At 41.0% G+C, this 27,040-nt stretch overlaps 1 protein-coding gene across 1 annotated transcript in view; it reads right to left on the bottom strand.

Annotated features, from left to right (window-relative positions):
* Nucleotides 1-12,723: 12,723 nt before the first annotated feature.
* itga4 (integrin alpha 4) overlaps nt 12,724-27,040 on the bottom strand; it is a 205,085-nt gene continuing 190,768 nt past the window's right edge. The window contains exons 24-29 of the mRNA XM_084314032.1: nt 25,412-25,519; nt 24,864-24,989; nt 23,046-23,171; nt 22,389-22,487; nt 21,430-21,549; nt 12,724-15,039 (exon numbers count right to left, since the gene is read on the bottom strand). Of these exons, the coding sequence (XP_084170158.1) occupies nt 14,938-15,039; nt 21,430-21,549; nt 22,389-22,487; nt 23,046-23,171; nt 24,864-24,989; nt 25,412-25,519 (681 nt within the window). The 3' untranslated portion in view covers nt 12,724-14,937. The remainder of the gene's footprint in view (nt 15,040-21,429; nt 21,550-22,388; nt 22,488-23,045; nt 23,172-24,863; nt 24,990-25,411; nt 25,520-27,040) is intronic.

The following is a 27,040-nucleotide window of genomic DNA, read 5'->3' as shown; positions in this document are numbered from 1 at the left end:
ACCAGTGTTGCAGTCCTCTCGGCCTGCGCTCAGGGTGGAGGTAGGAGTCCTGACCGGACTTTAAACACTTCTTCTTTCCTTCCCTTCTAAATGTTTTGTAATAACGATGTTTCCAAAACGTGTTTCTGCAATACATTGAGGATACGACGCGTGTTGTGTGTGAATTGTCTTGTCACTGGTATAGCTTCTCTCTCCATAGAAAATCGGCGTTGTTTTTTACATGTGTAAAAATGAACTGGTTAGTTGTGATGAGAACATGTGTGTTCATGTAACGTTGTAATGTGGGTGAACTCACAACTAAGTGGGTTAATTAACCTGTGAAGCTATGCTTAGTGACATGTGATTGAGGAATGAATCCTTTTCTCAGCCTGTGATGACAATGAACAGCATGTTCACATATTAACAGGGGTACCTGTTCAACCTGGTCGTATCAAGGGTAAGGTAGGAGGGGTGACCCCCGCCGGTTTCCCTGGGGCTTCCCCCCCCTCCTCTCAGACATGTTGTTTACAATATATTGTGTCACTGTGTTTGTGGGGATACGATGTAACCCTCAGCTTAAGCTGCTGGGGTTGTGTTTCCGCTTGAGAAACGGTTATTTTCCTAGGGAAAAGGTTGTTTGGTCACTATCATGTGTGCTTAGCAAGGCCTGTGGCCAATACGTAATCAAGGACTTATGTCTCTCTCGTTATGAAAAACGGCGTTCCTCTGTAGTAAGAGTGTACTTTTGCCATTTTTTGTTGTGATGAAGGGTTGTGTATGTCGTTGAGATCTACAACTGGGTTAGGTTTTGGCCCACAGAAGCACGTGTGTAAGTCTGGTACCGGGGCTCTTAAAGGGGCCCTCTCTGTTCTGTTTTTTCCTTAGTAAAAATCAGATAGCAGGTTAGCACATGAGCTATGTGAAGCTGTTAGATGCTTCATGTAGCATGCTATGACTGGGTCATGCTCTACTTTGTCATTACATCGTATCAGGGGTGAGGGGTCGTAAAGAGGTGAACTGGTAAACCTTTCCTCCCCTTTTCTGATTGGTCAGGGGTTAAAACCCCCTGTCCTTCAGGGTTCCTGTCACGCTGCTGTTTGGCACATTACAGGGTAGGGGGGGGGAGTTTCCTGGTCCCACGCCCTGAAAGATTGGGCGTGTGCACCGCGGAAATTCCCCCGCCATAGAGTACGTCACTGAGCGCGTTTCTATTGGTAAGACTTCCGTGAGTTGTTTAGGTTCCATGTTATGGATCTGTTTCAGGGAGTTGTCAGAGCTCCTCCTCACAAAGCTCCTCCTCAGGGAGAAGTGCCTTCTGTGAGTTCGGACCCTCCTTCCCAGTGAGGGAGCCTCCTCAGAGTTTCAGAGCCTCCTCCTCAGATTGTCAAGGTGAGTAGAACTTCAAAAAGGAGTTCTGCTCTATTGTATGTGTATTCGATTCAATTTGATTATTGAGTGTGTATTGGTTCAGAGCCTCCTCCTCGGAGAGTCCTAACCCAAGTGTTACATAGCTCAATGTTGCAATATTTCTTTTCAATCTATACAGCTCGCGTGGGAAGTCTCTCTGGGGGTTCCCCGTCCTCTCCCTTTTGGAGTAGGTGGACGGGGTATTGTTAGGGTTTCCCTGACTCCTCGCCTTATAGGTCTGTTGAGTCATGGGTTTCCCCCCGTCATAGGGGTACGTCGCTCACCGTCCCCTCTTATGAAGTGTGGTTGATGGGGTGGTGTTTCCCTCAGCCGCGTCGCATGGGACCCATGTCCGTATTATTTTTTCTTTTTCTGAAAAATGTTAAATTAAAAAAGCGGCTTCTTGTCGTTCCCCAGGCGGCTTGGAGGAACGGTATCTGGTGTCTTGTTAGACTATCCATTGATGTGTTTTGGGTCTCGACGCATACATAGTGCTGGCTCTGGGTGTTTCTGATAGGAATCACGCATGAGGCTGGTGCGCCTTGGTTGCTCGTTATTAAAACAGCGTTTTTATAGGGCAACTGGGATTGAGTTTGTCTCTTCCGAGCGCCAGTTTACTAGGTTTGTCTTGACAAACTCTCGTTCATATCTGGGGGATGTTAACGGAATAGATCAAAACATAGGTAGAGGGGTCTCACGCCCTTGGGGTGGGCCACTGAGCGCGGTACAAATGGGACCGTCTGGGTGGCGCCCTCTATAATGTTTAGATCGACACGCGTACCTACCCCCTCTCCTGGAGTGGGGATGTCGGCGTGATTAGGGCACGGGACTGAGTCTGGTCACGCTGGTCCAGGTCAGTTAATCTTCTGTTCTGGTACCCTGAGGGACTTGTGCTTTTTTCAGGTGGAAAAATGCCGGGTCGGCCCGGGTGTCACAGGGTTGGGCGTTATGGAGACAGCTGTCATAAAGGGGCTTGGTTCTCCATTCTCTTCGCCCCTCTCTTCTCCCGCTTACGCATGGCTGAGAGGGGGCTGTTGAGGTGGTTTTTATAGTACTCCTCTGGCATCCCTGTGTACGTCCCGGTCCGCCGGGCCCGGTCCGAAGTCGTTTTCGTCAACCCGTAGGCCTGGGATAACCCCTTTTTGAAAACTGAAACACTTGTACTGCGGTATAGCCAGTGTATACCCGCAGGTGTGTTTTGGAGTTTTTTCTTGAGGGGTTATAGGAACAACCACCGCATGTGGTACCAAGAGGGTGGTTGATTCCCTGGTGTGTTGGAGCGGAGTCAACTCCCGGGTTACCCGGTTGAGTGTGCCCCTGCACGTTCATGACGTCTGCCAATCGTGTCAGCCTTCTCTGCCTCGGCCCCTCTGGGTCGGGGTTTTTTGGTGGAGGCTTTGTCATGGTGCGCAACAATGCCAGCATACGCCCCTTCCGCCGGGGTGCTGTTTTCAGTTGACCCCTTTGGCGCCTGTCTCGTCCGCAGTGCTCCAGGCTCGGGTCAAGTGCCTGCTGCCTGGATTGAGGGATCGACCTCTTCTGGATGTCGTCTCCCCGGTGCGCTGCCTGCTTCCGCTGTAGTGTAGCCTCTTGAGTGCTTCGAGTTACAGCCATGCTGACTGCCTGAGTATGCCAGGGTCAGTGTGCCAGGCGGCGTGCTAGTGGGGGGAAGGGCCCGCTCTTGGAGGGGCCCTGTCCGAATACGCTGGCGATGTGGGGGGCGGTGTCACTAGTGACCGCCTGATGGGGTCTTGATGCTGTGGCGTCATTGACCTCTCCGGGCCCCCTTTTTACGGGGGGATCCAGTCCCTTCTGGGTCTGGGTCTTCCTTCGCGCTCCGCTGCTACGGCCTTGCCACAGGGTTGAGTTTGCTCTTGACCCCGTGATTTTGGGCGCGGTAACGAGGTTTGTTCCTTCCGTTCGTTCCCTGGTGGCATGCGGGGTAGTGCGTGTGCGTAGTCGTGGGGTCAAGCCACGGTCTGCTCACCCTATGCGTTGAGTTGCTCGAGTTCCTCTTCGCACGGTCGGATCCGTCTCCCTCCCGTCCTCCAATAGGGAGGGTATCCTCCATTAGGGAGGGTCGGGGGGCTCGGTCCTCCCTGGTTCTGATGGTTGTGGGGGGCCTCAGCGGGGTACATTTGTCGAGCTTCAAGCTCCCGCCAAGCTTCTGTTGTGCAGATGACGCTGAGCGGCAGCTAGTATGATATAGAACGATAGGTTATGAATATAACCGTAGTTCTATGAGTACTAGTGACGCTCAGCGTCTAGACGCCACTGCGGCCCTTGATCTTACCTTGTGGTGAAATTATTGAGAAGGAGATGAGTGTGTGGCCCCACCCTGTTTATGTAGGTAGCAGATGGGGGTGTGGTCAGACGGATGTTGGTATGTAAAGGTACATTGTGAAGTTTTTATTCAGTGCACGTCACTGGAGTGAGATGTGTGCAGATGACACTGAGCGTCACTAGTACTCATAGAACTACGGTTATATTCATAACCTATCGATCTATATGACACTGATCTACAATACCTGATCTACTCTACACTGATCTACAATACCTGATCTACTCTACACTGATCTACAACTCTGATCTAATCTACACTGATCTACAGTACCTGACCTACTCTACACTGATCTACTCTACACTGATCTACTCTACACTGACCTACTCTACACTGATCTACTCTACACTGATCTACAGTACCTGATCTATGACACTGATCTACTCTACACTGATCTACTCTACACTGATCTACAGTACCTGATCTACTCTACACTGATCTACTCTACACTAATCTACTCTACACTGACCTACAGTACCTGATCTACTCTACACTGATCTACTCTACTCTACACTGATCTACTCTACACTGATCTACTCTACACTGATCTACTCTACACTGATCTACTCTACACTGGTCTACTCTACACTGATCTACTCTACACTGACCTACTCTACACTGATCTACTCTACACTGATCTACTCTACACTGATCTACTCTACACTGATCTACAGTACCTGATCTAATCTACACTGATCTACTCTACACTGATCTACTCTACACTGATCTAATCTACACTGATCTAATCTACACTGATCTACTCTACACTGATCTACTCTACACTGATCTACAGTACCCGATCTAATCTACACTGATCTACTCTACACTGATCTACTCTACACTGATCTACTCTACACTGATCTACTCTACACTGATCTACAGTACCTGATCTAATCTACACTGATCTACTCTACACTGATCTACTCTACACTGATCTAATCTACACTGATCTAATCTACACTGATCTACTCTACACTGATCTACTCTACACTGATCTACAGTACCTGATCTAATCTACACTGATCTACTATACACTGATCTACTCTACACTGATCTAATCTACACTGATCTACTCTACACTGATCTACTCTACACTGATCTACTCTACACTGATCTACTCTACACTGACCTACTCTACACTGATCTACTCTACACTGATCTACTCTACACTGATCTACTCTACACTGATCTACTCTACACTGATCTACAGTACCCGATCTAATCTACACTGATCTACTCTACACTGATCTAATCTACACTGATCTACTCTACACTGACCTACAGTACCTGATCTAATCTACACTGGTCTACTCTACACTGATCTAATCTACACTGATCTACTCTACACTGATCTACTCTACACTGACCTACAGTACCTGATCTAATCTACACTGATCTAATCTACACTGATCTACTCTACACTGATCTACTCTACACTGATCTACTCTACACTGATCTACTCTACACTGATCTAATCTACACTGATCTACTCTACACTGATCGAATCTACACTGATCTACTCTACACTGATCTACTCTACACTGATCTACAGTACCTGATCTAATCTACACTGATCTACTCTACACTGATCTACTCTACACTGATCTAATCTACACTGATCTAATCTACACTGATCTACTCTACACTGATCTACTCTACACTGATCTACAGTACCTGATCTAATCTACACTGATCTACTATACACTGATCTACTCTACACTGATCTAATCTACACTGATCTACTCTACACTGATCTACTCTACACTGATCTACTCTACACTGATCTACTCTACACTGACCTACTCTACACTGATCTACTCTACACTGATCTACTCTACACTGATCTACTCTACACTGATCTACAGTACCTGATCTAATCTACACTGATCTACTCTACACTGATCTAATCTACACTGATCTACTCTACACTGACCTACAGTACCTGATCTAATCTACACTGGTCTACTCTACACTGATCTAATCTACACTGATCTACTCTACACTGATCTACTCTACACTGACCTACAGTACCTGATCTAATCTACACTGATCTAATCTACACTGATCTACTCTACACTGATCTACTCTACACTGATCTACTCTACACTGATCTACTCTACACTGATCTAATCTACACTGATCTACTCTACACTGATCTAATCTACACTGATCTACTCTACACTGATCTACAGTACCTGATCTAATCTACACTGATCTACTCTACACTGATCTAATCTACACTCATCTACTCTACACTGATCTACAGTACCTGATCTACTCTACACTGATCTACTCTACACTGATCTACTCTACACTGATCTACTCTACACTGATCTACAGTACCTGATCTAATCTACACTGATCTAATCTACTCTACACTGATCTACTCTACACTGATCTACTCTACACTGACCTACTCTACACTGATCTACTCTACACTGATCTACTCTACACTGATCTACTCTACACTGATCTACTCTACACTGATCTACTCTACACCGATCTACTCTACACTGACCTACTCTACACTGATCTACTCTACACTGATCTACTCTACACTGATCTACTCTATACTGATCTACTCTACACTGATCTACTCTACACTGATCTACAGTACCTGATCTAATCTACACTGATCTACTCTACACTGATTTAATCTACACTGATCTACTCTACACTGATCTACTCTACACTGATCTACAGTACCTGATCTACTCTACACTGATCTACTCTACACTGATCTACTCTACACTGATCTAATCTACACTGATCTAATCTACACTGATCTACTCTACACTGATCTAATCTACACTGATCTACTCTACACTGATCTACTCTACACTGATCTACTCTACACTGATCTACTCTACACTGACCTACTCTACACTGATCTACTATACACTGATCTAATCTACACTGATCTACTATACACTGATCTACTCTACACTGACCTACTCTACACTGATCTACTCTACACTGATCTACTCTACACTGACCTACTCTACACTGATCTACTCTACACGGATCTACTCTACACTGATCTACTCTACACTGATCTACTCTACACTGACCTACAGTACCTGATCTAATCTACACTGGTCTACTCTACACTGATCTAATCTACACTGATCTACTCTACACTGATCTACTCTACACTGATCTACTCTACACTGACCTACAGTACCTGATCTAATCTACACTGATCTAATCTACACTGATCTACTCTACACTGATCTACTCTACACTGATCTACTCTACACTGATCTAATCTACACTGATCTAATCTACACTGATCTACTCTACACTGATCTACTCTACACTGATCTACAGTACCTGATCTAATCTACACTGATCTACTCTACACTGATCTACTCTACACTGATCTACTCTACACTGATCTACTCTACACTGACCTACTCTACACTGATCTACTCTACACTGATCTACTCTACACTGATCTACTCTACACTGATCTACTCTACACTGATCTACTCTACACTGATCTACAGTACCTGATCTAATCTACACTGATCTACTCTACACTGATCTAATCTACACTGATCTACTATACACTGATCTACAGTACCTGATCTAATCTACACTGATCTACAGTACCTGATCTAATCTACACTGATCTACTCTACACTGATCTAATCTACACTGATCTACTCTACACTGATCTACTCTACACTGACCTACAGTACATGATCTAATCTACACTGATCTACTCTACACTGATCTAATCTACACTGATCTACTCTACACTGATCTACAGTACCTGATCTAATCTACACTGATCTACAATACCTGATCTACTCTACACTGATCTACAGTACCTGATCTATGACACTGATCTACAATACCTGCTCTACTCTACACTGATCTACAGTACCTGATCTATATGACACTAATCTACAACCCTGATCTACTCTACACCGATCTACAATACCTGTTTTATACAACACTGATATGGAGTGGAGTACAGGCAGGGAAGGAAATAATGAACACATCCACCAAAACACTGTTCAATACAGAGGAACAAAGAGGTGCTAAATAAATAAATAAATCATTAGAATTAGATTTAGACTTTTAGTTTTGTTGTTCACATATTAAAGGAAATCATACAATATTTGCAAAAATACAAAATATGTTTGTTTTAACAGTTCCTTTTTACATATTTACTGTATATAGAATGTTTTACATAGAAGCTGCTTGATTCTAATGATGTGTTATAATGTTTTATACAGAGAATGTGTTTTTATGTCATTTAAATCTGTACAAAATAAATCTATAATAAGACAATATCCATTGATACCTCCTTACCCACCTTTTAAACAAATATCCGTCCTTGTATTCATTGAGGCACCTAATGAATAGAAGTGTATTTACAACAACATATTGAGCTGGTATGTACAAATTGAATAGCTAAATATGACCATTTAAGCTAGTGACCTAGGTATTATGTGTTTCCTAGGTATTGTGTGTTTCTTGTATAGAATCTGATTGAGTAGGACACCATGACTCAATGAGACCTTCTGATTGCAGGGTTGATTGAGTAGGACACCATGACTCATTGAGACCTTCTGTTAGCAGGTGGTCAGAAGGAGTTTTGAAAATGTGAAAAACAATGTAAAAATGATTAGTTATTGAAAATAGTTATTGCATCTTTAAAAACAAACCAACAGATAGCGATACCTGGTTCATCACTGGATGATTCCAGATGACTGGATGATCTGGAATAAGCAACATTGAGCTCCAAGACGACATGAATTGTAATATTAATAACAAACAACCAAGAAACAGCTCAGTAAATAGAAAATGTGTTTATATAAAAGCAGAAATACTGATATACATTCCAGTGCACAATCTCATAAATTAAACCAAAGGAAAGACATCGCATTACTCTGTACACAAACCACCCTCACATATTCATGAAATAAAATGACTTGAATGAATGAATGTGGAAATGACGACAAGGCTGATTTCCCTAAATACAGAGGAAGTAAAACATGAAGACTTTTTCTATTGTACAGACACATTCATGTGAACAATGTTTCTGTTGCACAGACTGCTCACATTAACAATATTTATATTTTGTTCACAACAAAAAAACGCATCTGTTGTACAGACTGGTCAATGGTTAAAGAGATAGTTCAGATTCTTGTACAGTAAGTTGTATGGAATACTTGTTAGTAGTGTAGTGGTCAGAGTTCTGGCCTTCAATACTTGCTTCACTTTGGAACATGGCCCAGCCATGTGACACACTATGGTATTTCATACCACTTATTGTCCATAAATACAAACTATATCTTAAAGGCACTGTTTTAGACAACCTACAGACAGACAGACAGACAGACAGACAGACAGACAGACAGAATGAATGACAAACAGACAAGCGGACAGGCTGAATGACAGACAGACCTATCTATCCAGCCAGTGTCAGACACACATTCACTTTGCCAGGAATGGATGTATTCGCTGTAGCAGGAATCAAACCTGTGACGTTCTGTTTACTAGGCATCAGGGTGCATTGTGTCACCAAGTTACTCATCACACATCTTCATCACTAGATGGACGTGTGTCAGAAGAGTCAAAGATTCATGGAATGCATTTATATAACAGCTTTTTACCCAAAGCTCTTTACAACTCGTGCCTCACATTCACCCATTCACTCACACATTCACACACCGACGGCAGAGGCAACCATGCAAGATGCCGACCTGCTCATCAGGAGCAGTTAGGGGTTAAGTGTCTTGCTCAAGGACACTTCGACGACACTCTATCGGGAGGATCCAGAATCGAACTGGGAACCTTCTGATTATCAGACGATCGCTCTACTTCCTGAGCCACTGTCAGTGTCTGAATGTGACACACAAACACTACAGAGTAATGAGCTCACATTGCATTGCGGTTCACTTCAAGAACAACTGGTGTGTGTGTGTGTGTGTGTGTGTGTGTGTGTGTGTGTGTGTGTGTGTGTGTGTGTGTGTGTGTGGGTGTATGTATGTGTGTGTGTGTGTGTGTGTGTGTGTGTGTGTGTGTGTAGGGGGGGGGGGGCTATTTACACAAAGCTTCAACAGTGCATAATCTTGGACAGCAGGCACAATCAATTATGAGCAACCCCCCCCCCCCCCCCCCCCAACCAATTCATTTTCATTCAATTCAATTATTCATTTTCAATAAGTCCATCTACAGTATCCTTTACATCCCTCTGTCCTTTAGGCCCCCTTCTGTCCTCCTCCTCTCTCTCTCTCTCTCTCTCTCTCTCTCTCTCTCTCTCTCTCTCTCTTCTCTCACTTATAGTTTAGGAGGTAGAGTCAGTTTAACAATCCCAGCTCTAGTCCTAACATTAAAGGCACACGCGGGTTAAGGGAGAGGTGGGCTATCGCGTCATCGGTTCAGGAAAATACTTGTATCGCTTGTAAAAATGGCCACGCAAGGGGAGCGTCTTCAGAATTGCGCACTCTGGAAGCCGGTTTCAGAAAATAGCGTCTTCAGGCTGCCAGAACGCAGTTCCGTGTGGATGAAAGGTGCATACGATCAAATACTTTGACTGATACAACTGAAATCGGTTTCATCTGGACATGGCCTAAGTATTGAGGAAAAGGAAACATAATAAATGGACTGGTTTTCAAAGAAAATACCAGTAGGTTAGCTGACCATCTCAGTCCACCAGATGACTGGCGTGGCTCCATCTGGTCAGTCCTACAGCAGTGCCACGGGTGGCAATCGACCCGTTAGTAGTTCAGGTTTTTGTTTTTTTCATATAATGTAGTTGGTTGGTTCGGTGACAAAAAAAACCACTGGATTTCTAAACAAACAAAGTTTAGTGGGTCGTTCACGAGAAATAGCTCCTTGTCTCATGGTGAAAGGCGTCCCACTTCCTCGTGCCACACTGTTTTTCTGTCACAAGCTTCAACGTCCATCCGGGAACCCAGGCTGCTTTATGGAGGTGATTAGTTCCGGCTTCCAGAGTACACATGTGCACTCATTCCCACACATTTATCAATCAGTCCTTAACCCATATATATGTCTCTCAAATGAAAAACAGTTTAGACAAAAGGTCTAAGAGAGAGAGGAAGAAAAATGGAAAAGGAAAGTAGAGAATCCCCTCATATTCCTCTCATTCCTTTTTTGATCCACTTTTTCTCCCATTTTTCTATATTTTCTCCCATCCTAATTTCGTATCGTCCAATTCAACTCTCCCCTGTCACGAACGTTGTTTCTTGCCTCCCACAAGCCGGCTGCAATGTGGACTAAGTCATACATAGCACAAGTCCCCCCGGTACTTGAGGTAACAGCAGTCACATCTTTTCACCTGCGCAGCTCGATCTCTCAGTGGCGAGGAGTAACGCGTGGGAGGCTCACGCTGCCCCCGACACTTCCTGATTCTACTGCGCAGGCGCACCAACCGACCTGTAGGAGTCGCTGTCCACAACGCCCGATCCCCACCCATCAGTTTCCCACCCCCTAATTCTCCACTTGCACAACCTGAAAGTAGGCACTTCCGGCTGACTTCCGGTTGCCAATGGTACTTCCCGTCCCATCCAAATACATTGGTTTTAGCTACTTTTCTCCCCTTATTTAAACAACTTTGTCGTCACAGAGAGGCAATGAAACGTTTGTATTATTATAGCATAGAATGTATTTAATAAGCAAACGTTTGTCAGCAGGGTTTTTGGGCTGTATTTCATGTAAAAACGTTCACTGTTAGTTTACTTGCTCACGCTAATTAAGGCTAATACTGGCTAACAGAAGCTAGCGCAAGAAACGACGCCGCAAAGTATTGTTTATATTGCATTTCTTGCCACCTTATAGCATTTGTACATTTGTATGACAGTCTATAATGCTCCCGTGAGGTTTTTCCGGACGTTTTGGTAATGATTTTCACTATAAAATCATATTTCTAAATAACAGGAAGTTGATAAACTGTCCGGAATAGCTTTGAGCTAACTATCTTTGCCGATGCATTGCAAGAAACGACGCCGCAAAGTATTGTTTATAGTGCATTTCTTGCCACCTTATAGCATTTGTACATTTGTATGACAGTCTATAATGCTCCCGTGAGGTTTTTCCGGACGTTTTGGTAATGATTTTCACTATAAAATCATATTTCTAAATGACAGGAAGTTGATGAAAACTGTCCGGAATAGCTTTGAGCTAACGATCTTTGCCGATACATTCCATTCTAAACGTAACGTTAGTTGTTCAAAACATTACCCGTCTATATAATTTGTTCCTCAACGTTATATAGACGGGTAATGTTTTGTAAACTAACTGCAGCCTGCTACAGTTAGAAGCTAACGTTAGCCAGCAAGCTGCAGCTTGCTACAGTTAGAAGCTAACGTTAGCCAGCAAGCTGCGGCCTGCTACAGTTAGAAGCTAACGTTAGCCAGCAAGCTGCAGCCTGCTACAGTTAGAAGCTAACGTTAGCCAGCAAGCTGCAGCCTGCTACAGTTAGAAGCTAATGTTGAGGAAAAAATTATATAGACGGGTAATGTTTTGAACAACTAACGTTACGTTTAGAATGGAATGCATCGGCAAATATCGTTAGCTCAAAGCTATTCCGGCCAGTTTTCATCAACTTCCTGTCATTTAGAAATATGATTTTATAGTGAAAATCATTACCAAAACGTCCGGAAAAACCTCACGGGAGCATTATAGACTGTCATACAAATGTACAAATGCTATAAGGTGGCAAGAAATGCAATATAAACAATACTTTGCGGCGTTGTTTCTTGCGCTAGCTTCTGTTAGCCAGTATTAGCCTTAATTAGCGTGAGCAAGTAAACTAACAGTGAACGTTTTTACATGAAATACAGCCCAAAAACCCTGCTGACAAACGTTTGCTTATTAAATACATTCTATACTATAATAATACAAACGTTTCATTGCCTCTCTGTGACGACAAAGTTGTTTAAATAAGGGGAGAAAAGTAGCTAAAACCAATGTATTTGGATGGGACAGGAAGTACCATTGGCAACCGGAAGTCAGCCGGAAGTGCCTACTTTTAGGTTGTGCAAGTGGAGAATACGGCCAATGTGTATTAGTATGAACGACCAGCTAAACTGAAAGCAATGTGGAGCGCTGGGCTCGAACAGGCGAGCCCAGCGTCTCCGCATTTGTGGCGAGCGCCTTGCCCACTACGCCACGTAGCCGCCTATATTCCTCTCATTCCTAACATCTTGCTTAAGGTTTTCAACGGTACTAAAGATCCTTCCCTGTGCAACTTGCAGGTCTATTGAAGCACTGGTCATTGAGGCATTGAACTGACGCTTTCAGTTGATCCAGTGCTCATGGACAGTGACTCAGTGGCCACACCCACCTCCTGCTCTTTGTTTTGACATGATCACATGTTGGTAGGTGTCCCAGTGTGCAAAGCGTCTAACACAACATACACATGTGCAGATAGCTAGTGTTAACACTACCAAACACCAGAGCTAATGTTAGCTACCAAAACATGATTGAATGTGGTAATATTACCAAGCATTAAACATAATGTTAGCTAATGTTAGCTGCAAATAATTATTGAATGTGGTAATATTACCAAGCATTAAACATAATGTTAGCTAATGTTAGCTGCAAATCATTATTGAATGTGGTAATATTACCAAGCATTAGACATAACATTAGCCAATGTTAGCTGCCGAATGTTTTAACGTTAGCTAAGGTTACTGGTAGCAAACCTTATATATATGTTGTGTCCATGTTTACGTTGTGTCTGGGGTTACGTTGTGTCCAGGGCTTGACATTAACTTTTTGGCTCACTAGCCACTGTGGCTAGTGGTTTTCCAAAGTCACTAGCCACTCAGCATTTTCACCGGCCAAAAATCACCACACTAAATAATTTTTTCATCAATACGTTCCCATTTTATAGCGTGATGATGAATAGGTTTAAAATCTAAATGCATATGATCGGTATCATGTTCCACCATGAATGCATGAAAGGGGGGGGGGGGCGGGGGACGTTGTTTCTGATTATTGATTACCAATAACGGCATTCGTTATTGTAGCATCATACACTGATGTGTCATGATGTCATGTATGTTGTGTATGTCATAAATGTCACTATAAATTGAAAATGGGGGACCCTGATGTAAACAAAACGTCTTTCTCTGGTCTGCATCCCCTTAACAATTGTGTGTATTGAGCCGTACTGTATTGTACCCATTCTGCAATCTGTTAAATAAAGTTTTCATTCATTCATCGGCTGGTTGGCTATGCTAACAAGGCCTGATCAGCATGAAATCGTTCTTACCTGTGGCCGGTTGGATCCCAAAAAGGATTTCCCAGTTATTGATCGCCATCTGGTAGATCGATATGTCCATTGGCTGATGCTATATTCCTTTACTGCATACTGAATTCGGCGTCGCAAAAGGTATTCCATGCGATCTGATGAAAGCATAGCTTCAGGCTAACAGAAAAAGTAGGCCTGAATGAAAAAAATTTACATCTGGTCTGAAAACAAGGAGTACTCCATTCTCGAGACAGCACCACTACCAGGATCTGGCCGGTAATGCACTTTTCCGAATTGTTGTGGGAGTTGTAGTATTATGTAGTATCACTTGGATTGACTTAATTATTGCCGATGCCTTTTGTAGACAACAATGTTTTTTTTTCATAGAAAAAAAGTCACCGGCCACTGTGGCCGGTATAATGACAGAGTTACCGGCCACAGCCGAATTCTACCAGCATTTGGCCGGTGGTCAGGTGTTAATGTCAAGCCCTGGTTGTGTCCATGTTTACGTTGTGTCTGGGGTTACGTTGTGTCCATGTTTACGTTGTGTCTGGGGTTATGTTGTGTCCATGTTTACGTTGTGTCTGGGGTTACGTTGTGTCTATGGTTGTCTCTGGGGTTACACTGTGTCCATGTTTACGTTGTGTCTATGGTTGTGTCTGGCGTTATGTTGTGTCTATGTTTACGTTGTGTCTATGGTTGTGTCTGGAGTTATGTTGTGTCTATGTTTACGTTGTGTCTATGGTTGTGTCTGGCGTTATGTTGTGTCTATGTTTACGTTGTGTCTATGGTTGTCTCTGGGGTTACATTGTGTCCATGTTTACGTTGTGTCTGGGGTTACGGTGTGTCCATGTTTACATGTGTTCATGTTTAAGTTGTGTCCATGGTTGTATCTGGGGTTACACTGTCCATGGTTGTGTTTATGTTTATGTTGTTTCCATGGTTATGTTGTGTACACGTGGCTTCTGGGCGTTCAGGCCACGCTCTCTCTCTTGACGTTTTTTGGAACATAGTCCCAGCTGTCTCTCCTTAACTCCTCCTCCTTTTTCCTGAACTCCCTCTTGAAGAAACCAGCCTAGAGAGAGAGAGAGAGAGAGAGAGAGAGAGAGAGAGAGAGAGAGAGAGAGAGAGAGAGAGAGAGAGAGAGAGAGAGAGAGAGAGAGAGAGAGAGAGAGAGAGAGAGAGAGAGAGAGAGAGAGAGAGAGAGAGAGAGAGAGAGAGAGGGGAGAAGTGACAGAAGATAAGAACAGATGTAACAGACAGACCAACACATTGAGCTACTGTGATGGCTTGACGTAAACTTCAGATTAGCACTTTATTCAGTACAGCCATTGAAAGAGTCCTACATTATAAATACTTAGGCATGTGGATTGACGATAAATTCACTTTTAAAGTTCATGTTGATAATCTGGTTAAAAAGCTGCGGACGAAACATGTCTTTCTATATAGTAATATAACTTTTTTTCACATGTTTAATAGAAAAATAATTGTTGAAACTATATTACTCTAGGGGCGCTCCAGTAGCACACCATGTACCGCGCTGCGTCGCGGAGTACCGCGCTGCGTCGCGGATCGGCTGACCCCGAGTTCGATTCCCGGACCCGCCGTCATTTACCAAATGTCTTCCCCTGCTCTCTCTCCCGTTTCACCCTGCATCTGTCGGTCATGCTTGACCAGGAAAAGCGATAAACGCTAAAAAATAAAGTTTAAAAAAAAAAAAACGATATTACTCTCCTACTTGGATTATGGTGACGTAATATATGAATGAATGAATGAATGACTCTTTATTTCGAACATGATTTGTGCAAAACAAAGAATAAAAAAGACAAACAACGTAAAATATACATAACATAACATATCAGTTTGAAATATACTGTAGATATTGAAAGATATGGTTTTTGTTATGATTATGAACAGGATAAGTACGGATGTAAATACCTTTATTCATGGCCTTTTTTTAAATGTTTAGTTTAAAGTTAGCTATGGCCTGTGTTAAAGCAGATAAGGCCTGAAGACAGTCTGTCCCTGACTTGGGGGGTTATGGGGGCAGTGCTGCCTGAATAGCAGCCAGCCTGTGAGGTTTGGTCCGCTCCCCGCCACACGCTCCCCGTTCCTTTAAGGTACTATGTTGATTGATGCATTCCCCGCCACGCGCTCCGTTCCTTTAAGGTGCCGTGTTGATTGGTGCATTCCCCGCCACACGCTTTTGGAGCAAGTATCAATCTCATCCCGCAGCTGTCACAGTTTGTAATTAGCGCCCCTGAAGGCTTTATATACACAGACCTCCTTGCTATCGATGTTGGGTCGTTCTGGAATACAACTGCATATACCTGCCTTTCCCCGTCGCTGTTCCTGTCTTCTTTCTCTCCAGGACCTTTTTGTGGAGAACCGCTGTGGAGAACCTGGTTCCCCGTTTGGAGCTGCGCCTCGTTATCTGCCCGCTTTACGCGTTGCGCTCTGGTGAGTTTTTGGAAACAGTCCTTTTGGATTATCAGTTTTCTGTGTGTTTGGTGAACACTGAAGAAATACCGTTTTTGTTTTGTACTGGACTCAGCTAATTTGTGTGTTAGGATAACACTGAAGAATTCCGTTTTGTTTCGCACTGGACTCCGCTAATTTGTGTGTTAGAATAACACTGAAGAATACCGTGTTGTTTTTCACTGGACTCAGCTAACTTGTGTGTGGTACACCGAAGATCAAGTCACTTGGGATTAATACTGGACTCAGTCACCTCTCTGCCTCTGTGTGTTCGTTGGGCTGTTTCTGATTTCTCTCTCTTTCTCCGTTTTCCACCGTGAGTGAGAGCTGGGAGTATCTGCAGAGCCGCTACAACGTCACATGCCAATTCCTCACCACTATCTACTGGGAGTATCTGCAGAGCCGCTACATCGTCACATGCCAGATCCCCGTTTGTTTGATTACTGTACCTCATCCATCTTGTGACTCTGTAAATAAATACGCCCTAGCTTTTGGCTAACTCTGAACTTCCTGTCTGTGCCGTTGCGTTTGAGGTCGGTTACAAACCATAACACAGCCGCTAGGTGACCAGAGATATGTTATAGTTGCCAGGCGACAGGACTGGTGACGTCACAACTTTTGGATCCAGTCCTGAGAATAGGTTTGATAAACTCATACATTGAGGAACATGTCGTGTAATCCAGTCCTGAGAGCAGCTCCTACTGTACACATTGGCCCTGACTGAATCTCGGTTGTTAAAGAACCTAGGACGCAAATAGCAAAGAGTAGGGGGTTCCCCGACGTTCCTGGCCAAATTCCCAATCAGGTCTCTGACATCAAGGCCACCTAATCATCCCTTCCCCTTAATTGGCTGATATCAATCCCTGTCTCCTGAGCCGTTCAGCCATTGTGTAGTGTGATGTGTGCCTGGTGCCAGTGTATGGCAGCCATTGAGCCATTGAGCCAGTGTATGGCAGTTTTAGCCTGGTCGTCAATCGTTAACAGCCTCTGTCCATGCCATCTCTGCCGCCTGTGTTGTGTTGTTTTTTCATCGTGGCAATCGTTCGTGATGGAATTCCGTACTCCCACGGCTTACTGGCTACTGGAGACACCACTATCTATTCCCTGGTGCATTTTCGAACAATCGTACAATGAATCGGACTGTTTATATCAAAAACAATAGTTTATTTACATAAACAGAGGTCTAATACAGAATGAAATGAAGGATGAAAAACAAAAGTCTAAGAAAAGCTAAGAAAAGGCGGCTGGGTGGCGCAGCGGACATTGCGCTCGTCACCAACACACAAGACACCGGTATCGAATCCGGCTGTCGGCGTTGCCTCCGGCTTGGGCCGGCCGTCATACTAACTCAATTGGCAGAGTTAGCGGGTGGGAAGTCAATGGGTGGTAATCTGGACGTTGTAAACAGCGACTCCTACAGGTCGATTGGGGCGCCTGCACAGCAGAGACAGGAAAATGGCGGAGGCAGTGTGAGCCTCCTACACGTTACTCCTCGCCAAATGAGAGTCCGCGCTGGCAGGTGAAAAGATGCGACTGGCTGCCTACACATGTATCGGAGGGCACATGCGATGGGCTTCTATCCTCCCTACAACCGGCCAGTGGGGGGCACATGCAAGCAACGTTCAAGACAGGGGAGGATTAGCACGACTAAATTGGGATAAAAAAAAAAAAAAAAAAAAAAAAAAGAGAAAAAGCAACAAAAAAAAAAAACATCAAGGACAAGGAGCAGAGAAGGGATCAAGGCTGGATATTTAACATAGACCTGGCTTCTGGCTCATTTCTGTCTTTTTTATATATTTGGTCTTTTGGGAGCTACATACATGCACCTCATCATTACTATACTATTACATTTAAATTTCGTTGTAACAACTGTAACAATGGCAATAAAGATCTATTCTACATTAACACTTTGATCGCCATGGTTAAATTCATAATTTACCATCCCTCGCCAGCTCTATTTGTCTATGGAGAAGTTCCCCTTCTTTGCAGGGCTATAACTTTTTTAAATTGTATTGCTAAATTGACATTATTATGGCCCATTCAATGTCTATTGTTCAGGGTGTAGCAACGTTATACTTTTTCATTCACATATTCATACTAAAATACGGTCTAAAGTATAAGTATGTTTTTATCGTTTTCTGCAGCTTTCTCCAGAACTTGATTTATAGCCCTAAATGCATTATATTGATGATCAAATACAGTTTGGTAGGAATTTGTGCGAGATAAAAAATGTCAACTGGATGTGCTTCTAGGAGTTACTACTTATCATCTGATGTTGACCGGATGGGCGGGGGGTCATTTATAATTCCGTGGGCAACGTTATATCATTCATCTAGTGTGGGTGATATGATCATCAGAGCAGTTTATATGGAACACGTTAAAAACGCTGAATCTTACCGTAGCTTCCTCGGGCTGTTGGGCGATGAGCGTGGAGCAGAGATATTCCTATTATGGGATGTATAAATACCCGATCCATTTCCAGGTTGTATAATAGTATATACATCCAAATCATGTTGTTTGCACCGATCGGTGTTCACTGTGTCAAGATGGAGTCCCTCTAACGATAGCGAGTGCCCGGACGAAATATGGGTGAGCACCACTTCATCCACAGATCACTTCCTGTTGGGCGATCTGCCGATCGGCCACCAGATGGCGCTCTTGAACCGTTAGAGAGTTGAGTGGAGCTCAGCAGTATATCTCAGGTCCCCGGGGGAGAAATATGATTTCGATCACAGATTTTTGAAATATTGATATCAAAGACGTGTTACGGCGTCTTCGGCAGAATGAGCATTGCGGGGAATGACGAGTTTCGGCATCTCCGGCGATTAAAGTGTTAATATAAGTGATGTTTGATGTGATGTCAAACTGAACTCAGCATTGCTCTCACAAACTACCATGGAAGAAATCAAGCGACAAAATAGCCAAATTATAACTAGAGCTGGGCCGTTAACGGCGTTAACGTGCTGCGTTAGCGCTATACTAGTATCGCGCGATAATATAATTAACGCATTAATTAAAAAAAAAAAAAAAAAAAAAAAAATTTACCTTTATTTACCCAGGGTAGGTTCGCTGAGCACAGATGCTCTTTTTCAGGAACGCCCTGCTTCACATTCACACAGTTCCATTCACACCTGGGAGCTGCCCAGTACAACCACAGTTGACACCATTGGCCACTGAGCAACTCCACTGGAGCAGTTGATTCAAGCCATGTCACATAGTTCAAGTTTGAAATGATTCTTTCTGTTTTGCTCCTGAGAGTGTGCTAGATACTGTACTGGTAATATTATTTATTTGTGTTAACTTCTGAATAAAACAACTTATTAAACACAAGTACATCTTATTGAACATTATTTTGATATTTCATTACCAATTATCATAGCAAAACAGCTTTTTCAAACAGTCTGTAATGCATTTTGGAAACGGGAGATGGGCTCATGGTGTAATGGGCCACCTGGCCTGAGAAACATAAGGAGGAAAGAAAAAGTAAGGACTTACTTCTGGTCATTATTTGGATAGAACACACATATTTTGAATGCCTTCGGCAGGTTTTTTTTAAAATGTTTTAGCCATTTTAATCTAGATTAATCTAGATTAAATCCAGGATTGCAGATAGATTAATCTAGATTAAAAAAATTAATCTATGCCCACCTCTAATTATAACGCATACAAATTCAACGTTGCTACCAAGTTAACCCTTTCACTGCCACACTACCAAATGGTTAACCCTTTCACTGCAACAATACAGAATGTTAACCCTTTCACTGCCCCACGACAAAGGGTTAACCCTTTCACAACCACACTACAGAAGATTAACCTGTTTGGTAGTGAAAGGGTTAACCTTCTGTAGTGTGGTAGTGAAAGGGTTAAGAGAGCAAGTTTCATTGCAGTTTCACACCCAAGATGACCAAAAGTTGACCAGCGTTTCATTCTTTTCTGCTTTGTTGATGGTCTTTGGCCTCTGTGCCAAGCTGTTTGGACCACCATGCCTGGCTGTGTTAGAGGGCGTTCATCGCCTATTCAGTGTGTGTAAAAGTAGGCTGCATTATATGTTGCATCCCTGGGACACCTGGTTTTCTGAGAACTTGTGTGTTGATTTCAGTGCTATTCCATTGTTAGTAGGCCTGATTTAAGATTGACTGTGTTGTGGGTAAAATGCTGTCTGTGTGTGATGATTTAGATGACTGGTCCTTAGAGGTCATATTGATGATTTAGATGACTGGTCCTTAGAGGTCATATTGATGATTTAGATAACTGGTCCTTAGAGGTCATATTGATGATTTAGATGACTGGTCCTTAGAGGTCATATTGATTATTTAGATAATTGGTCCTTAGAGGTCATATTGATGATTTAGATGACTGGTCCTTAGAGGTCATATTGATTATTTAGATAATTGGTCCTTAGAGGTCATATTGATGATTTAGATAATTGGTCCTTAGAGGTCATATTGATGATTTAGATAATTGGTCCTTAGAGGTCATATTGATGATTTGATAATTGGTCCTTAGAGGTCATATTGAGATTTAGATGACTGGTCCTTAGAGGTCATATTGATTATTTAGATAATTGGTCCTTAGAGGTCATATTGATTCAAGATTCAAGATTGTTTATTGTCATATGCACAGTTAAAACGACAGTTTGCCATACAATTTAGATAACTGGTCCTTAGAGGTCATATTGATGATTTAGATAACTGTGCCTTAAATGTCATATTGATTATTTAGATGGCCAGTCCTTAGAGATCATATTGATGATTTAGATGACCGGGCCTTGGAGATCATATTGATTATTTAGATGGCCGGTCCTTAGAGGTCATATTGGTTGGAGACCAGTGACGTTTCTGCATTAAAGGTCCATGGGACACAGCCCCACCACCAGAGGGCACTATTGTGTAGAGGAAGTTATAGGCTTCCCTATTATGTCACGCACAATCATTTGTTTAGTTTACAATTAAAATGCTTAAGACCCAGATAATTGTCTCTAGCTTACCTTCCATAGACAGTAGATAAGAGCAGACAATATCAACAGGCCCAGTACTAAACTGATGACGATGATGAAGACCTCTACTACTGCTGGCGGCTTCTGGTTATAATGGGCTTCAACATCCACCTAAACCAATAGAGAATATACAATATAAAACATCATAAACATGTACACTATAAACACCATATCCCTGTACACTATATAAACACCATATCCCTGCACACTATATAAACACCATATACCTGCACACTATATAAACACCATATACCTATACAAAATAAATACACCTAGGCTGTATGATAGAATTGTTGGTGGTTGTCATGATTACCTGTGCCATAGGATAAGGGTGTATGACAGAATGGTTGTCATGGTTATCTGTGCCATTTACATTTAGTCATTTAGCTGACGCTTTTATCCAAAGTGACTTATAAATTGTGAACAACAAGTCAGCAAGAGAGGTACATCTCTGGCAGCGAAGGGTCAGTTTGTTTGTCAAATAGTATCGAGCTTGAGTGTTACACTCTGAGTGCATAGTAGTATAGACATATTAGCATAATAGTAGTAGTATAAGTATAGTAACATAGTAGTAAGGTACATAATAGTAAAAAGACAGTAAGAAGGTTTTTTTCTTTTATTATAATTCCAGATATTGTTTGAAGAGGTGTGTTTTTAGTCGGCTGTGGAAAATCTTTATCTCAGAGTTTTTATTATTTAACATTATCAGGTGTAGTCTGCTGCCACTTGAATCATGCAATTTAGAAAGACAAAGGGAGTTAGTCAGGAGACGATTCACAATGAGTTTCAGCCAGTTAAAATCAAGTCAAATCCTGTACATATAACAATTTAACTCACCCAACTTACCCAACTAGAAATTGCTCTAGAAATTGCTGATATAATGGTTGTGATTGTTATAGTTACACATGCCATAGGATAAGGGTGTATGATAGAATGGTTGTCATGGTTACCTGTGCCATAGGATAAGGGTGCAAGAGCACAGTATCCATGTCTTCCTTTGGAGACGTTATCACTGCTGTACTCTCTAACATCATGATGCCATGACGACCCTGAGAGAGACAGAGACAGAGACAGAGAGAGAGAGAGAGAGAGAGAGAGAGAGAGAGAGAGAGAGAGAGAGAGACAGACAGACAGACAGACATACAGACTCTTAGTTAGTAGGACTATTGTATTAGGGTTAGTAGGACTATTATAGTAGGGTTAGTAGGACTATTATAGTAGGGTTAGTAGGACTATTATAGTATGGTTAGTAGGACTATTATAGTATGGTTAGTATGACTATTATAGTAGGGTTAGTAGGATTATTATAGTAGGGTTAGTAGGACTATTATAATTGGGTTAGTAGGACTATTATAGTATGGTTAGTAGGACTATTATAATAGGGTTAGTAGGACTATTATAGTAGGGTTAGTAGGACTATTATAGTATGGTTAGTAGGACTATTATAATAGGGTTAGTAGGACTATTATAATAGGGTTAGTAGGACTATTATAGTAGGGTTAGTAGGACTATTATAGGAGGGTTAGTAGGACTATTATAGTAGTAGGGTTAGGACTATTATATTGTGCTAGTAGGACTATTATAGTAGGTGTAGTAGGACTATGTACCGGTGCTTGCTGCAGGACAGTAGGGTTGACTCTAACTTGTAGTTGAACTGTGGCTTCCTTCCCTGGGTCCAGACCGCCGAGACGACACACCAGACGCTCACACAGCCTGTCACCACGCCCACAGAACTACACACACACACACACCAAACATGCAGATATTTATCATCATCATCATCATTTATAATAATAATAATAATAATAATAATAATAATAATAATAATAATAATAATAATAATAATAATAATAATACAATTATTATTATTGTTATTATTATTATTGTTACGAAGGATCAGATTAAACCGAATATATATATTTATTTATTGATATATATTGAATAGTATTTGTATGTCGTTTGATATCCCTTGTATATTCCTTGTACATATATCATTAAGTGTACCATAGATATAATTCCCTAAGAGCCAGGTTGTATACTTGCTTCCTGCGTAACCAGAGATTGGACATTCAGTGTTGATTTGCCTACGAGTACTCATTTGCCTTACAAGTGCATTCAAATGATAAATGTAAGATAAATATTCTATGTACCTTTTGCTCCATTAAATATTTGATTATTACCTTTGACTGGAACCGATTTCATTGTGGAAAGTGTTCATCATATTTAGATATCGTGTACTGTATGGCCAGTAGTTAAAGTACATAAAGCGGTAGTGGTTTAATGATACCATACTTATCAATACAGTCAGGGAATTGTACCCCTCAGTTACAATTATTATTATTATTATTATTATTATTATTATTATTATTATTATTATTATTATTATTATTATTATTATTATTATTATTATTATTATTATTATTATTATTATTTGTATTCAGTTATCACAGAAACTCTTAGTCAGATAATAGTCAGGTAATAGACAGGTAATAGATATTAGTCAAGCAATAGTCGGGTAATAGTCCGATAATAGTCAGAATAGTCAGTTAATAGACAGATAATAGTCAGGTAATAGATATTAGTCAAGCAATAGTCAGGTAATAGTCAGATAATAGTCAGGTAATAGACAGATAATAGTCAGGTAATAGACAGGTAATAGATATTAGTCAAGCAATAGTCAGGTAATAGTCAGATAATAGTCAGGTAATATACAGATATTAGTCAGGCAATAGACAGATAATACATGTGTTTAAATTAGTGCTGTCAGGTGATTAAAAAAATGTATCTAATTAATTACAGGATTTGTAATTAATGAATCTAATTAATCGCATTTTAATCGCATAACCATTTTATGCCTGATATTCTATATTCTATAATCATATTTCAAAATGTGTCCGGATGGCAGAATTCAGTACTGTATCTACAAAACCTTCTGTTTAATCATCTTCCATTTATTAATTTGCTTAGATATTTCAGGTCTGGTCAATTTTAGCATGGTGTTATTCACAGTCAAAGATAAAAAAAAAATTTATTGATATTCTCATTTGGTTCATTACAATTTACTCAAGCCTAGTAACAGACACAGTATTTCTGACACTGGGAATACATTCCCTGAGATCCATAGATGTCCCTAGAATCAGATACCAAGAACATGCAAATGGGCCATATTAAAAAAAAAAATTTTTAAATGTGTATTCTACGATCTTATGGAATGAATGAGATAAAAAAAAATCTATAATTTTATTTTATTTTTGTAATACATTTTCGGTTAATTTTCATAACGCGATAATTTGCTGTGTAATTAATTAATCTAATTAACGCGATAAACTGACAGCCCTAGTTTAAATCTTTACATCTAGCTGATTAGCAGAGATGTGCTTCAGTAAAAAACATTCCAAACTGACAAAGAGGGGGTGCGTTCCTACCATTCTGCGTGTGGAAGTCTTGGAGACGAAGAAGATCAGCTCCTTAATGAAAGAAGCTCTGGGAACATCACAGTCTGATACCACTGAGATACTACTGTTGCTGATGTGACACCAACCCTGAGATGACTAGAGAGAGAGAGAGACAGACAGAGAGACATAGAGACAACACTGTTACTGATGTAACACCAACCCTGAGACGACTAGAGAGAGAGACATAGAGAGATATTGTTTGTAGATTGTATGGAGTGTAAATAACTCTCTGCGACCGAGTTGGGTTCTGAACTCTGTCATCATCGTCATGCAGTTGTTATTGAATTAGTGCCTCTTTTTAGCTCCAGGGAGAGGCTTGCATTTGATTTTCAACCCACTATGAAATGAAAGTGATGTCGTGTCTGTCCAGTAACAGCGCAGCAACCCACAAGACCTATCTATAAATGATAGATGCTGCATTTTTCTTTTCTTCGCCTATACTAAACAGTTTTTACAATTAAATTATGTATTGAATATGGAGCATTAATTTGACAGCCCTCCTAGTGTTGAAGTCCTACCTGCCAGTCAGAGATGTGCAGTAATCTGTAGGGGTATGGAGTCAGGGTCTTTGGCAAGTCTATCTCCACCACGGTGCCTACAGAACGACTGGGTCCAATGTTCAACACCTAGACAGACAGACAGACAGACAGACAGACAGATTATTATTAATAATAATAATAATAATAATAATAATAATAATAATAATAATAATAATAATTATTATTATTATTATTATTATTATTATTATTATTATTATTATTATTATTAGTGTTGTAATCATTATTATTATTATTAGTGTTGTTATCATCATTATTAGTAGTATTAGTATTATTATTAGTAGTAGTATTATAATAATAATAATAATAATAATAATAATAATAATAATAATAATAATAATAATAATAATAATAATAATAATAATAATAATAATAATAATTATTATTATTATTATTAGTAGTAGTAGTAGTAGTAGTAGTAGTAGTAGTAGTAGTAGTAGTAGTATTATAATAATAATAATAATAATAATTATTATTATTAGTAGTAGTAGTAGTAGTAGTAGTAGTAGTAGTAGTAGTAGTAGTAGTAGTAGTAGTAGTAGTAGTAGTAGTAGTAGTAACAGTATTGACAGGTTTTATACTGTGTTGTTATCAAGCAGGAAGAAAGACTGTCAGGTTTTATACTGTGTTGGTATCAAGCAGGAAGAAAGACTGTCAGGTTTTATACTGTGTTGGTATCAAGCAAGAAGAAAGACTGAGGTTGTATACTGTGTTGGTATCAAGCAGGAAGAAAGACTGTCAGGTTTTATACTGTGTTGGTATCAAGCAGGAAGAAAGACTGTCAGGTTTTATACTGTGTTGGTATCAAGCAGGAAGTAAGACTGTCAGGTTTTAAACTGTGTGAGTATATATTTGTTTAAATGTAATTTTCGGTTTAAATTATATTTACTAATTATATTTGTTTTACTCTTTTTCTTATTTTCTGCATTGCTTTTATTCTGTTTCTTATTAGTCTATTATTATTATAATTTGTATTACCGGTAGTATTATTATTAATACTTCTCCTAGGTTGTCCACCTGATTCTCATGAAACTTACTGTGTGGCATATAGGAACCAACTTTTTAACATATTGCTCGTTTGAGACCCAGAACCACTAGACTGAGACCCAGAACCACTAGTCTGAGACCCAGAACTGTTAGTTTGAGACCCAGAACAGCTAGTCTGAGACCCAGAACCAGTAGTCTGAAACCCACAGTGATGGGCAAGCTACTTGGAAAATGTAGCAAGCTACACTACAAGTTACTCTCGATTAAATATAGCTCAACTACAATGGAAGCTATCCCCAGATAAATGTAGCAAGCTACACTACAAGAACATGGCAAAAATAGCTAGCTACATCTGCACTACTTTTTTTTTTTTTTTTTTTTACTTCATGATCAAGTTTCCACCAAACAGGCAAAAAAAAATCTCAGTTTCTTTTCTATTCTATCTTTATGTATTATTTATCCCTAAACTCTGCATCTTCTGGCTGCCTGATACCCTCTCCTAGCTGAAACCTCCCCACTTTATCAACCAAAAACACACTTCTTCAATATCTGAATATCTGAATAACTGTCTTACTGCATTTTACTATTATGCTACCATGTCTA

The sequence above is a fragment of the Notolepis coatsorum genome (genome assembly GCF_963971535.1).
Source record: "Notolepis coatsorum genome assembly, chromosome: 5".
In the NCBI taxonomy this organism is placed as follows: Eukaryota; Metazoa; Chordata; class Actinopteri; order Aulopiformes; family Paralepididae; genus Notolepis; species Notolepis coatsorum.
The sequence above is the reverse complement of the archived record's forward strand: the minus strand, read 5'-3'. Positions and strand labels throughout refer to the sequence as shown.